The sequence below is a fragment of the Arvicola amphibius genome, chromosome 1 (genome assembly GCF_903992535.2).
Source record: "Arvicola amphibius chromosome 1, mArvAmp1.2, whole genome shotgun sequence".
Classification (NCBI taxonomy): domain Eukaryota; kingdom Metazoa; phylum Chordata; class Mammalia; order Rodentia; family Cricetidae; genus Arvicola; species Arvicola amphibius.
The window spans coordinates 172,966,124-172,984,223 of NC_052047.1; the positions used below are offsets into that span (position 1 = coordinate 172,966,124).

General features: G+C 37.9%; 1 protein-coding gene across 5 annotated transcripts in view; it reads left to right on the forward strand.

Annotated features, from left to right (window-relative positions):
- Window positions 1–18,100, forward strand: part of A1cf (APOBEC1 complementation factor) — a 78,797-nt gene that overhangs the window by 24,326 nt on the left and 36,371 nt on the right. For 4 of the 5 annotated variants that reach the window (XR_005286878.1, XM_038342669.1, XM_038342641.1 and 1 more), the window contains 2 exons: window positions 13,345–13,479; window positions 15,705–15,835. Coding sequence is in view for 4 of the 5 variants with exons in the window: in XM_038342641.1 (XP_038198569.1) it covers window positions 13,345–13,479; window positions 15,705–15,835 (266 nt within the window). In the remaining variant the exon portion in view is untranslated. Of the gene's footprint in view, window positions 1–7,012; window positions 7,129–13,344; window positions 13,480–15,704; window positions 15,836–18,100 lie in introns of those variants that run through there. The other variant, XM_038342652.1, reaches the window with a different exon arrangement.

Genomic DNA, 18,100 nt, shown 5'->3' on the forward strand with positions numbered 1-18,100 from the left:
AATTGGAAATCTCTTTCCTGATTTGGGCTGCAAAATATGAAAAATGACACAATCAGAAGGCCTACACTTGTAGCTTCTCCTTATCACATGTTAAGTTCACGATCATAAACAGGTTTCCTAATTGCTGGAGACCTTAATTTCCTCTCAGGTCAGTAAGGTCCAACCCTACACTATTAGCCTTGATTTTGTAATCGGTATCAGCTCAGTGTCCTCATGGCTGGCTAACTGGGCTATTTAGGTGAAAGAGTAGGCCTTTGTATCATGGCAAACCTAGGACTCTATGACTCAGGAAAATCTCCTTTGTCTTCCTAATACTTCAGCATTCCCATGTTGGAATAAAGAAATGACTGATAACAAAAAGACAGAAGACAGCATTTTTTTTGCTCTTGTTGTTTGTTTATTTGTTTGTTTGTTTTCAATCTCTGGACAAGTGAAGATGTTAGTTAACGTCTGACTCGAAGGCCTTGCCTTTCTGTGTCTTTCCAGTGTGGTATGAAATTCAAAACACAGAGGTGACGGGTCTGTGTTCTCTTATCACCAGCATGACAAACACAGTTATCAAAAATAGAATTTTACAAGTTACTTAATAACATAAGCTAGCACTTAATGTGGCAACTGACGCAACTTAGGAGGATTAAAAGCATAAGACATAACATCTCTTTTTATATAACTGAATATCCTTGGATATTTGTGTCTGAACATTTTATCAAAGTGCTTTGGGGATGAAGAAACTCAATATCTCATCTTTAAAACAGAATTTTTTTTCTTTTTGGTTGTTTGAGACAGAGTTTCTCTGTGTAGCGGGAAATATTTAAATAATTGCTACCTCTAAAAATTATAGAAAGCCAACAAGTTAAACTTTAAGCTCCATAGCAGCATGACGTGATGTAGAAATACTTGGAAGCTGTGCTCCAGTATTACAATGTAAACTTATGCCTCTGGGTGCTGAGGTTACTTGAGGGTGTTTTTTTCCTTTTATTTTTCCACTTCTAATTATATTTCCCAGAATTTGAGAGTCAAAGGAAAAATTATATGACATGTAAAAGTGTCTACCCCTCAATATTTAGTTTTAAAATCTGAATGTTTCAAATAACACGTTAAGAAATTATAAATACATAAATTTAAAACTGGAAAATAAAATAGTCTCTCTGATAAAGCACACTTTTTCATGTCTGATATTTTCTTTATTTTCCAGTCTTTCCACAGTGACTGTAAATTTTTTGAGAGGGAAAAAAATATCCTAAGTAGAAAAAAACTACAATAATTATTCAATTAGGAAAACTGGACAGTTTTCATAGAGAGAATCTCACTATCTCATCTGGATGGTGGGTATCTGGAGTCACTGGGAAAATCTTTGTTTAATATTTGTTTCATATTGAAATCCTCTCTTCATAGTTAGAATGCCCTAGAATTACACACCATAGACTGGCAAACAATAATTTATCAGTCAAGTATGGCTATAGCCTGTACCTAAACTCAATGTTGTATACAAATGGGTTTTACATTTCAAATGGTTAATATTTTGTTTAAATGCCTAAACTGTCAACTATCTGGCCTTTAGCAAAAACATGCTTGCTGATCTTAAATAGCAACCTTGATCATGAACCCTATTCTAGAAGCTAATTCACAACTCTTAAGGGAAGTTTCCAACATAAAAAACCAATGTTTTCAAAAATAGTAGCGAATAAAAAGATGAAGAATAACGAGGACGAGGAGGACGAGGACGAGGAGGACGAGGAGGAGGAGGAAAAGAACATGGAGAAGAAATAGAAAGGAGAATAACACGACTACTCCTAAAGTAAGGAGAAGATTTTTATTAAAGACATACAGGGGAAAGCAGGCAGATGGAAGAGTCCAGGTGGAATACAGCCAGCAGACTAAACTGCTAAACTGGACCATAAAAGGAGAGAAGGGAAAAGAAAGCAAGAGATGAATCATTGACCAACCAGGAGAGGTTGCCTGGGTCAAGAGGCCAAGAGGGTAAATATAACCCCAACAGCACAGACACTGATTGAAACAATTAATAAATGGGACTGCCTGAAACTGAAAAGCTTCTGTAAAGCAAAGGACCACGGTCAACAAGACAAAATGACAGCCTACAGAATGGGAAAAGATCTTCACCATCCCCCGCCCATCAGACAGAGGTCTTATCTCCAAAATATATAAAGAACTCAAGATATTGGTCACCAAAAGAACACATAATCCAATAAAAAATAGAGTACAGACCTAAACAGAGAACTCTCAACAGAGGAATCTAAAATAGATGAAAGACACTTAAGGAAATGTTCAACATCCTTAGTCATCAGAGAAATGCAAATCAAAACATCTCTAAGACTCCATCTTACACCTGTAAGAAGGGCCAGGACCAAAAACACTAATGACAACTTATGCTGGAGAGGTTGTGGGGAAAAGGGAACACTCCTGCATTGCTGGTGGGAATGCAAGCTGGTACAATCCCTTTGGATGTCAGTGTGGCAATTTCTCAGATACTTAGGAAACAACCTCCCTCAAAACCCAGTAATACCACTTTGGGGTATATATCCAAAGTATGCTCAATCATGCCACAAGGACATGTGCTCAACTATGTTCATAGCAACTTTGTTTGTCATAGCCAGAACCTGGAAACAATCTAAATGCCTCTCAATCGAAGAATGGCTAAGGAAAATGTGGTGCATTTACACAATGGAGTACAACACAGCAGAAAAAATAGCGACATCTTGAATTTTGCAGGAAAATGGGTGGAGTTAGAACACATTATTTTGAGTGAGGTAACCCAGACACAGAAAGACAATTATCACATGTACTCACTCATAGGTGGTTTTTAAACACACAGCAAATAAAACCAGCCTAAAAATCACAAGCTCAGAGAACTTAGACAACAATGAGGACACTAAGAAGAGACCTACATAGATCTAATCTACATGGGAAGTAGAAAAAGACAAGATATCCTGAGTAAATTGGGAGCATGGGGACCTTGGGGGAGGGTTGGAAAGGGGAGGGGAGAGACAGGGGGTTGAAGAGGGGAGGAGAACAGAGAAAAATGTAAAGGTCAATAAAAATCAATAAAAAACAATCTTAAAAAAGGAAAAAATAGACACCCAATCATTTGTCCTGGGAAGTAGATGCAACCTTATGTCCCCTACTCATGCTAACTCAAACACCTAGCTTTTATCCCTCTATTGATATACTGATTGACTGCACAAAGAGAAATGTACTTTCTACCTTTGTGAAGATTATTCTCATTGGAAAAGAGAAAATAAGGAAGAAAATCAGTGATATCAAAGATTGTCAGTGCTTTAGAATTGAATCATAAACCAGGTTGCATGATAGAAGCAGGTGACCTTCTTCAGACAAAATGTCACTGTTAGGAGATGGGAACAAGCAAACCTCTCAAAGAGCCACAAAGACACCAACACCCCCAGCAGAGGGAACCACATCAAACCAAAATATTTGTCAAAAGCATAATGGGAAGTGAAGACACTCGTTCCAAGAACTACCACATTTAAAATGATCTAAGTAGGCTCTCACTTCCTTTTAACCTGTTACTGTAACAATCTCCTACCTTTAATTCTTACCCTTAAACTTTACACATAGGCTCTCTGATTAAGAAGGTTTCAATGGAATTATATGCTTTTATTCTAACTTGCAAATAATATTAAGCAGATATAGAAATGTCATATATATGTATACATGAACTTCATAAAATAAAAAAAATGGCATATGTCAACACAAATCTGATTTGGGTACCAAGGTCCTTTGAAAGGTAACCCAGACTAAATTAACTACCTTCCTTTTAGTTAGATGTATCAAGCTGTCATAGGTCAGGCCAAAGGAGGATCCTGAAAGAGCACCAACAGAAGAGCAGTACTTGAGATACAAGAGCATTGGCTGTACTTAACAGCAAAAACCTTACAAACCAGGAGAGAGTAGAAGTATATAGCCAAAGTTCTGAAGGAATAAACTGCTAGCCAAGATTACTGTGTGCAGTGAAAGCAGCCTTCAGACAGAGGTATCAAGCATGCCCCAAACAGAAGCAGGTAAAAGTCATCACTATCAGGCTTCTCTTAAAAGAAAAAGACACTGAAGAGAGACGTGAAAACTACTAAGAGTATAAAAACTCACCGGTAAACATCCAAGCCAATTAGAATTCTCTAGAAGATTGATCTGCCTCCAGTTCTACAAAATAGTAATAGTCCTATTGATAACAATGATAGCAAAGATATTCACAATGAGAAACATGTAACACAAAAGTATAAATTGTAACATCAACATTTACCTTTTAAAAATATGATCATAGTTATATTAAGTCTATAGAATTTTTTATGAGCCTCTTGCTAATCACAAAGAAAAATCTCATTACAGGAAGCTGGAGAGGTAGATGATGGCTCAGTGGTTAAGAGACTAGGGTTTGATTCCTAACACCCGAATAGCGGCTAACAAACATCTGTAACTTCAGTTCAAGAACATCCAATGCTTGTTTCTGACCTCTGTGGGTACCAGGCACACACATGTTACAGACATTCGTGCCTTAAAATACCCATATGCATAGGGTATTTGAGAAGTGCACATAAAATTAAAATTAATCTTTAAAAAAAAAAACCCTCATTACACAGCACTCAGGAGGCAGAGGCAGGCAGATCTCTGAGTTTGAGGCCAACCTGGTCTACAAGGTGAGTTCCAGGACACCTAGGGCTACACAGAGAAACCCTGTCTCAGAAACCAAAAACAAATAAATAAAAAAATATTTTTAGATACATTTAAAAACAAAGAAATGAAAATACACTACCAGAGAAAAATCACTTAATTAAGCGGGAAAGAGTCAAAGAAGGAGTGAATAAGTGATTTACGAAACAACTAAATGGGGCTGACAAGTCTTTAACAGTCAGTAATTAACTTGAATACAAATGAACTGGGTTTTCGGCTAAAAGACAGTCTAGATGGAAAAACACAATACTGATGGTAGAGATTCATGTCAGCTGAAGGGTGTATACGAGCAGAAAGAAGAACAATATGTCCATACACGTAGAGCAGGAAGAAGATGTAAAACATCGCACAGACACCTGATAACGCACACATGAAAGCAGAAACTGTAAAAGAGGACAAAGGTCATCAAATAATGATAAAGAGATTCAATTCAACAAAAGGCTGAAAAGAGCACAACAAAAGAAGTGGCCAGCATGGAAACCACAGAGGTGACTGGTTGCCTTCACTGGCCCAGAAAGAGACCAATAGAAAAATCAGAGTAACGTTGACTTTGTCTTTTCCATCACTGGACATCAACCGTAAAGACTGGACCTCATGGTATAACATAGCTTGTTTGTCCTTCCCCTTCTGTTGTCTGTTCTCACTACCTCCTCCTTCCTGGGCTTAGACCACATATGCGGGATGAGTCCAATTCTTGGACACAAGAGCTTCTGCATGCTGGTGTCTCCAGGCACTCACAGGCCAGTTTTAATTTAAAGCTCAGAGGAGCCTTGCTTCTTCTAGATAGAGATGATGGTGTGATGTGGAAGCCTCCATATGTGGAAACAGTTCTGTAAGGCCCTTTGTGAGTGGGTCCAACATCTGTGGGAACTCCATCATCCCAGGAAATACATGTGTTCTTGCCACTGTTTTCAAATAGCCGTGAATCGCCCCTTAAATACCATAATAGAAACTTAGCACAAGAGATCTTCCACAGAATAATCAACATCATGTCAAGCTAGGCATTGTGATGCTGTCCCTCAGACTAGAGGCAAAAAGCTGCTCTATTTTGTCAATTTCAAAATTAGTGCGCACTGCATGACCCAAATGCTAAGAGACACACACACACAGGGTTTTTAACTTTGGACTTAACTTTAAGACAATTTTGAGAGTTTCCTAAGTGCTATTTATTTTTAAAAAGTATCCTTTGAGCCGGGCGGTGGTGGTGCACGCCTTTAATCCCGGCACTCGGGAGGCAGAGGCAGGCGGATCTCTGAGTTCGAGGCCAGTCTGGTCTACAAGAGCTAGTTCCAGGACAGGCTCTAGAAACTACAGGGAAACCCTGTCTCGAAAAACCAAAAAAAAATTATCCTTTGATATACACATAACTTTATCATTGATCAAAAATAAAAGCAAACTTGATCTCTGAGCTGGTGTGCTTGCTTTGCATAAAGAATTAAATCTTGGCTGAAAAATTGGAACTGAAAGGCACAGAGCATCATTAATAGTTTTCAGAATTGATTGATTGATTTTTGTAATTACCAGTGCTGAGAATGCCTCATCATAAACACGCATAGTACAAAAGAGCAGAGATCAGGCCATTTCCAAAATGGTTGGAAATTGTGTCCCAAAAGCAAGCCAAAATTCATCTAATGATTATTTTATGAAACTTGAGTCAGTAACTCAAACAGAAATTTTAAAAATCAAACATTCTGACATAATAAAGTCCAAAGATATACTAATTTAATGCTCACATGCTGAGGGATGATGGTAAGCAAATGTTGTCATTTCCCGAAATTAAACCATTATGTTTTGCCAAATGAGAAAATTTTGTACCTAAGTAAAAAAAAACACAATAATTTGTAACATAAAATAGTTTTGAATCTGAGCCCAGATGTATCAGGTAGTGCAAAATATTTGAAGCATTTAAACTCAAACTTTCTGGGAAAAAAAAAAACTTGTACCTTGTACCTTATAAAATTTTTTGGCCATCCACAGGGATACTAAATTCAATAATAGACAAAATCAGAAATCAGAAAATGTATTCTGATCACTCAGTGGCACTGAGAGGCAAGGTGGTAAGCACATGAGCAGTGCACAGTGCATATGCTGTGTGTTAGCAACCAAGGAAGCAGCAAGGTTTCAGGAGGCAACACAGGTGAGCCCTCCCAGAAACACCTAGGATTCATCACACATTTGATTTTGAGTTTGTTTATAGTTGTTGAATGTTAAGAAACTTCTTTATATCAAATTTTTCTGTACTTCGTGTTTATTGACATAACCCCACATATAGGTTAACAAGCTGAGGATACTGGCTAAATTACAGATTGTAAAAGCCCAAAGCACATGACAGTGTCTGCCAAGTCCTTCACTGATTCGTATCTAAAATATGAGAGGTACCTTGCTATTGGAGCAATACGTCAAGATGTGTGCCCAAAACCACAGGTGAGCAGAGCACAGCAATCCCAGACCTCAAAAGGGAAACACATGGTTTGCAGCCCATCATTATACAAACTGCTCTACGGGATGCTAGCTGGTCTCTGAAGCCAGTTGGCACTTTACATGTTCTCTTATATAGGAACAAATACTTGTGATCAGAATACACTTTCTGGTTTCTGATTTTGTCTGTTCTTGAATTAATATCCCTGTAGATGGGCAAAAACCTTGTAAAGTACAAGTTATTTTTTATAGAAAGTTTGACTTCGAATGCTTCAAATATTTTGCAACACATGCTCCACAAAAGTAAAGGAGTATCAAGAGAGTGCATTAATAGAGCCAATTTGATTTTTAGAGTTTTCTTCTTCCTTATGATATTACTGATAACTTAAAATGAAGATGGGACTGTTTACCAAAGCAATGGACCTTCAACAACCTTCAGGCAAATAATATTTCATATTATCTTGCATATACCTTATATGGATTATAAAAATGACTAATAAGGATAACAACACCAAAATTGATAGTATATAGGTTAATCATACACACACACATGCACACACAGACACACACACACACACACACACACACACACACACACACACCTTCCCAGTCTAACCACAGATGATGGTATATACACCTAATCACAGTATTCAGGAGCCTGAGGCAAGAGGATAACAAGTTACAGGCCAGCCTGAAATACCTTGTAATATGTGAGCCACTGTCTCACAAGAGAAAAAATAAACTATAGCAAACAAATATTGATTCTTATAGAGAATTAACTTTATATAGAATTATTTTCATATGGACTCACAAGACAAATATTTCACTATAGCACTGTTTGTTGATCCAAGGCAACAAATCTACATTTTAGAGTATTTTAATTAAGGCCTAAAAGCCTTGCCCAGCTTATAATGAGAGACCTGTAATGCAGGCAGAATATTAAAAAGAAACTGTATAATAAAATTGTTTAATGGATCTTACAAATTGATACCTAGCAACATGCAATGTAGACTCAAGAATCTTAGCAAGCAAATCTAGACAGATATTCTCAATGCATTGGTGCCAATGCTGGGAACCATGCAGAGGTGCTGGGAGCTAGAAATGCCACCATGAATAGATCAATTGACCAGCATTTGCAATAACAGGTGTGAACATAAATACGAACAGTCAGGTGGAAAAAATTATAGGATCTTAAAGCAGTTTGATTTAAAAAGATGTGTAATTTATTTTCTCCTAGAGAGAAAATAAAAGGTACAAAGAACCAAAGAGAATCAGAAAAAAAATATTGCAGACAGCATAAAAATCCCCAGAGTCATTAAAAGAATTGAAATGAATAGTGACTGGGTGAAGGGTCATTTATTAACGATTTCTTTGTTTTTAAATGGGCTCACACCCAGGGAGATACCATCTGGTCTACCTATTTGCTGAAGTTGGGGCGGGGGGAAGTAGTCATAGCAGCATAGAGAGCAAAAGGCTGATTAACCTGAAAAGAACATGTGAAGAACGTTTTCAAAAACAAATATGCCATAAAGCTCACTCAGTTGAGAAACATGGGACCTTCAGTATAGTGTTTCCTGCATTTATCTAAACTGCTGGAATTTTAGACAATTTATGTAATGTCTATGAACCTGTTTTTCCCCATAAAATGAGAATATGGGCTAATAATGTATGAACCATCAGAACCAATGTTGTAACCAAAAGCATGGTCTTAGGGCTCACTGAGTCTCTGCCATTAATGCTATGTGCATGAATTTAGGGGCCTTCTGTGCCTGTGGTCCCTCATTCACACATGAGGAAGACTGTGTGAGTTATTGTATTCAAAGACTTACATAATACCTGACTCCATGATAGTGAAGTGTTGCTTTGTTGCTGTTACTTTTATGTATAAATAACAGGAGACAACTCTGGCTAATCAAACAGAAAACCTTATGTTGAAAAAGTTACGTCTATAAAAATTTGTATTTTTAACTTAAAATTTTTTGAAAATTTCATAATTGAGTACTGTATTGACATCATTTCTACCCTTCCCTCTCCTCTTGCAAATTCTCCCATGTCTCAAAGAGCAGCTCTCTCCCAAATTTATGATCTATTCTTCATTATTTTTACATACATATATATGAGCACGGCTAAGTGAACTCAATATATGTATCATATTATATGTATATTATATGTACACACACATATATGTAATATGTGTATATATACATAATATGTTTTTCTCATATGTACCTGTATTCAAATTTCACAAGGTTCCATACCTAGATGCTGATGAAAGTTTGGATTTGGGAACCAGGTTATAGGAAAACGTATATGAATGAAATCCAAAAGCACCTCACAGATTTATGACAAGAAAACATACCCACAATCACCCAGTGCTCAATATTCAAGTTTTAACTGTTACAAATTTTGTGCCAGAACTCAGATTTATTACTACTAAAAATTACAGCCATCTAAGCTGCAAGGAAAGCTAGAAAAGCAAAGAGCTGACATTTCCAAATCCCCCAGAAGGTAGACTTTCCCAGTACAGTAGGCTCTGATGCACAGTGGACAAAATAAGCAGCTTATTTTCAGCATTAATTCTTAGATTTATTGTGCAGGATGACCTACTAAACAAAGTTACCTAGTTTTAGCCGAGGTCAAGATGCTAGCCATAATTTCATCATGAAGAACTTGAAATATCTGTGGAGGAGGAAATTCTGAACACTCTTGACATAAGCTAAGTTCTTAGGCAGCCTCAGCATGCAATACTTAAAAAAGAAACAGTATTCATAACTAGAATTGAGTACTCAAATTTTAATTAGACAGTTCAAAGTTTTCCACCTATTTATGTGGGTGCAGAAACAGAAAACGTTGGGATAACCTAATTGTAAAGAAAGGCAAAAGTTCGCAGAGTTTGATAAAAAATCCTCTCAAATTAAAAAAAAATCCTCTGAAGTATTTCGAATCTGTTTCTTAAACTATTAATATATTTGGGTTGCTGAGGAGAAGGAGGCCCTGAGGATACCAGCCAGAAGAGAAAGGCACAGTTTTAGTCTGGCTTTACCTATTTTAAACTCCTCAGCTATAAAAACAGGGCCTGAAATACCAGTCCACTGTCCTTTCAGAGCAATGTACAGCTATTCTGACCCTGTGACTAATGCTAGTGCCTGCCTCAAATTGCTCTGGGCTTCTCCTACTGCTGCATTCCAGGCGTACTGGGTAGTTCCCAGGGCAAGTGTTCCCCATTGCGTGAACTTCAGGCCATCTCTAAACTGGTTGGACTCTGCAAACCCCAAGGCTATTATTGGGTACTTCTCATGTGTTTATAGAAACCACAAAAACACAATTAACAAGCTTCTAAAGCATGTAAGCAATGGAGCGCTCATACCCATAACATACACATTATTATTTTTAGCAACTACGGTAATCAAGACAATAGAAATGAGACTTAGAAAGGTCACTCTGCTCATTGCTTATTTGTTTTCAATTCAAAGGAAACTCATGTAATCAACAACCCCAGAAGAGCCACTTCACCATTATAGAATATGAGTTTGATTCCCTTAATCTGAGGGGTAAAAATATTGGCCAAATTTATTCTGTGTATTCTAACAATCAGTTAGGTATTATAAATATCTGAGATATACAGGAAAGAATGTAGGAAGGATAGTCATCACCCAAATGGAAAGATTTGGCCTAGGGAGGAAATGGTGACCAGAACTAATAATACACCCCTCTGTATAAATTAATGTGAGCTATGTTCTCCCCAAAATTTTGTGTGATATTGGAAAGAGTTTTAAGTGAGGAAGGGCACTTCCTGATTAATGGCAGGAAAAACATTTTTATTTGCTGAGTGTAACAACTGTATTGATCATAAGGCCCTAGGCTTTCCAAAATCAAGGCCATAATATATAGGAATTAAGGTGGTGAACCGTGGCTGACTTCCTGTGTTCAAACCCTGGCTTCTCTATTTAACAACTTTGTGACCTTGGGAAGCTGCTCCCGGACCTTGTGTCTTCTGGGACAGCAATAGCTCCTGCACCATGACCCTGCTCTGTGTGTAGGACACTATGTGCATGCAGGAGCTGATATCCATGTATTAGTTAGAACACCAGAAAATAAAGCTTTGGGCATCATCACAAATATTAAATAGACATGTTTAGAAAACTCTCAGTGAAGATACAGATACCAATTTCTTGGGGGGGGGAGATTTTTATTGTTGTTTAACTAAGATGAAGTATGTCATTTATCAGATTTGTTAGTAATATTAAAGTTTTGCTGCTAGATAATCCTTTAAGAGTATAGGGTAAGAAATTACAAGCACTCTGTAAGCGAAATTCGAAAGATTTAGTAAGATGAAACGTGCCCAATGGCTTGAAGCAAAAAGTAACCAAGACAATACATCCTTTCATCTTATTATTTAAAGCAACATCATATAAATTAACTCCGAATAAAAAGATGACTCTGACTACAGACATCTTTCAAAGACTTGATGCAAAGAGTGTTAGATCAAACGCTAACAAAATGGCTTAGTGGTTAAGACCATGGGGTCCTCTTCCAGAGGACCCAGCTTTAATTCCCAGCACCAACATGGCAGCTCATAACTGTCTGGAACTTCATTTCTGAGGTACCCACACCCTAATAAATGCATTCATGCAGGCAAAACACTATTTCTCATGAAACAAAAATAAATAAATCATTTTAAAGAATAAATAAAAAAATAAATAAATATTGAGAACTGAAGTTGGTATAGCGAGAGCCTAGAAGTGATATTACAAGCTGCTTTATTTTCATTGTAAACAATAAGCAGGCACCTCACCAAACAGTCTTTAAACTGAAACACATCTTTCAAAAGTATACACAGAAAACATTTGGAAAGGCAGATTAAAGCTTCTGCCAGTAATTACTTTTGAGGATGAGGGGAGCGATCCATTGGGGCATTTTTCTTTCCACTCCATAGATTACGTTTGTTACACAACACTATACATCCTGGCACAAAACGATCTAATCTATTAACGGTGACTTTTGCAAAGAATGCCAACATCTGAGTCCTTTAAGGAAACGCGATGGTCTGGAGAGCCAACCGTGCTGAAGGGCGCTGTAGCTTCTTCATTGTCCTCCAACGAATCAGCTTCAGCAGCTCAGCGGTGCCAGACTGTGCCCATACTTTGGATAGTTGGCACTGGAGGAAAATGCCAGTGTCATTCCTCTCAAAACAAAACAAAAATAAGAACATCTATTAGGTCTGAGAGAAATATAAAAGCCAGTGCTCCTTGGACTGAGAACATCGTTGCTCCCCACTTAAAGAGGCGGCATTAGGAAACATCTTACAAATACTGCCATCTTTGGAAAGAGGCTGAAATCTTTCAGCAACAGTTATCCCCCGAATTAACTAGCTTGCATCTCTGTTTAGATGGTCTTTCTATTGTTTGGATTAGGAGAGAGAAGAAAGGAATTAATAACAGCTGAGTATTGATGACAGGCTAAGGGCCAAGGGCCAACCTTGCCTAGTTGATGCAGGTTACCCTCTGGGAAAGGCTACTGTTACCCCACTTTGAACATGAGAAAACTGAGGGCTGAGAGGTTATTTGCCTAAAGTTCTGTAACTAGTGAGTAACTAAGGGAATCGAAATGCTCCAGTTCTAAGCGTGCGGCTGCTCCACACAACCATGGGGCTAAATCAGAGCCCAGATCGCAGTGACAGTCAGAACCCTTGATGACCTCCTTTCTGACATTCATACAACAGCAGGACGACCTGTCTCCTCAACTGTTCAGAAACTGGGACTAAGCTATTTTACTACAGTAAAACAAAATAACCAAAATAATTTCTTAAAGCAAAAAAAAAACAATACAAAGCCTTTGTCTCTTTGCCCAGACCTGTAGTGGGTTCTGAACCACTCCGCTGTGTTAGGGCACAGCCTCTCACTCTAAAACATTGGAACTTATGAGAAATTGTGTAAAGACATCCGCGAATACCTTTGTGGGCTGCTCAGCTCTTTATAGGTGTCAATAATGTTTATCTTGAGCAAGTCTTTGAGACAGAGAAGTGTTAAGATTCGCATAGGCATAGACAAGTCTTTAATTTTTATCTTCTTCGTCAACTACTGTTACTCGACAATGACAAATATTTCCTAAAATAATCCTTAACTAAAATGTTTTTCTAAAAAAAAATAAGATAAGGAAAACAAGTTAAAGATTTTGATGTTTTCTTCTCTCCCTCATACACCATCCTCCCTGGACACACAGGAAAATGGACAAAGAAAATATGGAGGTCCTCCACCGGGCTGGGATGCTGCACCCCCAGAAAGGGGCTGTGAGATTTTTATTGGAAAACTTCCCCGGGACCTTTTTGAGGATGAACTCATTCCATTGTGTGAAAAAGTAAGTCCAAATTTAATTTCTTCTTTCAGGTGAAAAATAGTATTCTCTTTAGTTAGCTTTAACTGTTTTTCAATATTTAAAAAAAATCTCTCTGTAAAACGTAAGTATATAATGTGTGTGATTATGTTTTTGTGTGTGTCGATGAAAGCAACACAACACATGTGTGGTTGTCAGAAGACAGCATCAATGTCTGTCTTTACCTTATATTTTGTTTGAGTCAGGGTCTTTAATTGTTTACTAGTGCATATACAAGTCTACCTAGTGCATGAGCTTCCAGATTCTCCTGTCTCAGCTTCCCAGCTCAGTGTAGAAGCTCTGGGATTACAGATGTGTGCTGTTGCATCTGGATTTGCATAGGTCCTCGTACTTACAGAGCAAGCACGTCACCCATTGTGCCATCTGCCCAGTGCCCAGTTTGATGATTCTCTCCCACATCCCTCACATCAGCTATGGACAGCATTAAAATGACAAGATCTCCTGAGTAAACTGGGAGCATGGGGACCATGGGAGAGGGTTGATGGGGAGGGGAGAGGTTGGGAAGGGAGCCTAGAAAATCGTACAGCTCAATAAAATCAATTAAAAAAAGAAAGAAAGAAAATCTTCCCATCATCTAATGGCTGTCTCCTTACTAGTGCCTTTGTCCAGATCCTCGTCTTGTTGAACGGATAACTTGAATGACTATTGCTGACAGTTCTCAAATTCATATCCCTTCCCCCGTTTCTCTCCTAGCAGCTGAATCACTGCAAATCCCAAGTATCTAACATTACAGAACAGTGGAGCAATCCATCAAACATAAGATACTGCTCCAACTTGACATCTTAATATGACTTATAAAGTGCAGCATTTCATGTAAGAAATTATGTATGCTTGCCTGGCTTAAGTTTGTGTATTATACATATTGATTCAAGTAAAATTTTCTTCTGCAAGTAGAATTGATTATCTTAATATAATGAACAGATTAAAAACATGGTTACTCAATGTCCCTATATGATTACTAAAGAAAATATTTTCCTAGTTCCATATGGCATTTTAATACTAAACTCAAAATTATAGAAAAATACAATCTTAAAGTTAATTTTAATACGTTGCCAGGTGTATTTTTCCAGAAAGCACATTGAGCATGAGAATTTGGCTCTTCCCCTAAATGGCAAAAATTAATTGCCACCATGTGCAGCCTCTGGTTCGGAGCCACTGATTTTATACAGTGAATCTCAGATAGCATAAGAAAAATCCTGTACATTTTCCTAATTCTTAACATGAAAATGAGAATGGATGACATATGAAACAGGAAAAAATGTTCTCTCTTCCACCAAGAAGAAATAGATGCTCCTTGGTGAGTTCTTTGGAGTGGAGTGAGGCTAAGCAGAGCGCCGTCAAGAGCTGAAGTACATGCAGGCTTACTGGCATCGCTCCCCACGTAGCTAGTGTATGTATTTGGACCACCCTGCTTATGAAAGCTAGGGATAGTAAGCTGCTTAGCCTGGATTAGTTCAAGATAGTTGGGGTACAGGAGAAGGACAATAAGGACAAGCAGAAGAGTGACAGACAGACAGATGGGAAGCAGAGACTTCTTTGCTGTGAAGTTCTGATCCTCTGTCAGTTGTATTGAGGATTGCATTCATTTTCAAGCTAGAAACTGCTAAAATAAGAAACGTCCCTAAGAGACTCACTATATTCATTCTGACATCATGGCAGTGGGAAAAGATAGCCAGGAAGTTAGTTTAGCAAGGTCCCAAATGAGTACCCTTGTTTCCTGTTTTACATGTCACTGACAGACTTACAGCCAAGTAAATGTCAATCCACAGAGACATTGGAAGACAACCCAGAAGGCGTGGGTGAATCTAACAAGAAGCTGTACTTCTGATGACAAATGCACTTTTGGCTCCCCAAGACGCTACATAAATCTCCAGATAGTTGTATGACAAAAGGTCATTTGCTCAGGCAAAAGCACATTTCGTTAGTGGAGGCTGAAATGCCATTTGTCCTTATTTTCATTATTTAACTTGGCTTTTCCCATGAGTCAGATAATTAATCTAAATCCACTATAAAAGTATGCAAACCATTCCCATGGTTACAAATGCCAAACACGGCAGGAGGCAGTTCAGCAAGCATCTTGTGTGTGCCTGTGTGTGCATGTGTGCATATGTGTGTGTGCACACACGCATGCACGTACGCTTGAAAGTATAAATATGTAAATAGAAGTGTTCTGTTTCTATTCATTACAGATTGGTAAAATTTATGAAATGAGAATGATGATGGATTTTAATGGCAACAATAGAGGCTATGCATTTGTAACATTCTCAAATAAGCAGGAAGCCAAGAATGCAATCAAGCAACTTAATAATTATGAAATTAGGTAAGTTCCTCATCTTCTAAACTCGAACTGGATCCAGAAATTCACCTGTGTAGAGTTTACATAATAGAGTATGTGCACAAGCCAGCCAAAAGTTAGATCATTCTTTGATGAAAATGATCTGGCTAAACATTTATTTAATCTCATTATTGTATGGGGTGCTAAAGTTCACAGAGATATAATTTATTAATTAACTAATTTCATTAATATGTCCTGAATACTGCTTCAGAGGATAGAAATACATCAAGGTATTCTCCGTTCCCATAGGACACAAATACAAAAGATGAAATAAATAACTTGGAAACCGAAAAGCAAGGAGGAATAGGTTGTGTGAAGAGAGTGTCACTTGAATTTGGTTGTTTTAAGAACATGCTGTCCGGGAAAGTAAACTATTCATGGAGGAGGGTCATCTTTTTATGTGTTATTTTCATTGGTTAATAAAGAAACTGCTTTGGCCCTTTAATAGGACAGAAAATTAGGTAGGCAGAGTAGACAGAACAGAATGCTGGGAGGAAGAAGGCAGTGAGGCAGATGCCTCAGGCAAATGCCATGAAGCCAGCCGCCAGGTCAGACATGCTAAATCTTTCCCGGTAAGCCACCACCTCGTGGTGCTACACAGATTATTAAAAATGGGTTAATCAAGATGTGAGAGTTAGCCAATAAGAGGCTGAAACTAATGGGCCAAGCAGTGTTTAAATAAATACAGTTTGTGTGTTGTTTTTTCCGGGGCTAAACTAGCAGTGCAGGAGCCGGGTGGGACAAAAAGCAGGCCTGCTCAGGTAAAGCTAGCAGGGTGGCAGAAAGCAGCCCGCCACCTCAACACAACAGAAGCCCACAGCTCCTTCTACTACAAACTATGGTCTGATATTTGGATGAAAAATTCAGTCAAGAGAGTCAGACACCAAACAAGGTTATTAAAGGTAAAGGCAACAAATTGCAAGTACAAAATTCTTAAAATTAAAACAAATTTGATGTTTGACATGTTTGAAAGACAGGAAGAAAATCCAGAAGGGGAAAAGAGAGAAGATGGTTAAAAGCAGCACAGTTGGAGAACATAAGCCCTACTGAAGAATCTGAATTTATTGATATAAAGATCTGGAATTGGGAAAGAATTTGACTTAGCTTTATGTGTTTTAAAGCACTGGCATGGGCATTGGGTAGACAGCAAACTGAAAGAGGGAAACAGTGTAGAAAGTTGAGGAACATTCTAGACCTAGACAAGCAATGACGGAGACTAGATGAGGAAATTACAAGCAAACTTAACAGAAAGGGTTAAGAACTGGACGTACTGGGGAAGCGATAAGAGGAGAATGTGAGGACTAGATATGGTTTTTGGGTGTTTTGTTTTCTGTTCCCTCCTCCTCCTCTCCACTCTCCTTTCTTCCCCCACCGCCATACTCCAAATTTTGTCAGGCGACCTTGCCTGTTTCCACTTTCCAGATGGATTTATATATTTTTTCCTTAGGGTTCATCTTATTACTTAGCTTCTCTAGGATCATAAACTATAGGCTCAATATCCTTTGTTTAAAGCAAGTACCCACTTATGAGTGAATACATACCATATTCATCTTTTCAGGTCTGGGTACCTTACTCAGGATAGTGTTTTCTAATTCCATCCATTTGCTTGCTTGCAAAATTCAAGATATCATTGCTTTTTACGGCTGAATAGTACTCTAATGCGTAAATGTGCCACATTTTATTTATCCATTCTTCGGTTGAGGGGCATCTAGGTTGTTTCCAGTTTCTGGCTATTACAAATAATGCTGTTATAAACATAGTTTGTAGTATGATTGAGCATCTTTTGGGTATATGCCAAAGAGTGGTATTGCTGGATCCTGAGGTAGGTTGATTCCCAACTTTCTGAGAAAATGCCATACTGATTTCCAAAGTGGTTGTACAAGTTTGCATTCCCATCAGCAATGGATGAGTGTTCCCGTTATTCCACATCCTCTCCAGCATAAGCTATCATTGGTGTTTTTGATCTTAGCCATTCTGACAGATGTAAGATGGTATCTCAGAGTTGTTTTAATTTGCATTTCCCTTATGGCTAATATTGAATATTTCCTTAAGTATCTTTTGGCCATTTGATGGCTTTTTTGTTGAGAATTCTCTGTTTAGTTTTGTACCCCATTTTTTCAATTGGGTTATTTAGAATTTTGATGTCTAATTTCTTGAGTTCTTTATATATATTGGAGATAATTCCTCAGTACAATGTGGGCCTGGAGAAGATCTTTTCCCATTCAGTAGGCTGCCTTTTTTCTTATTGAT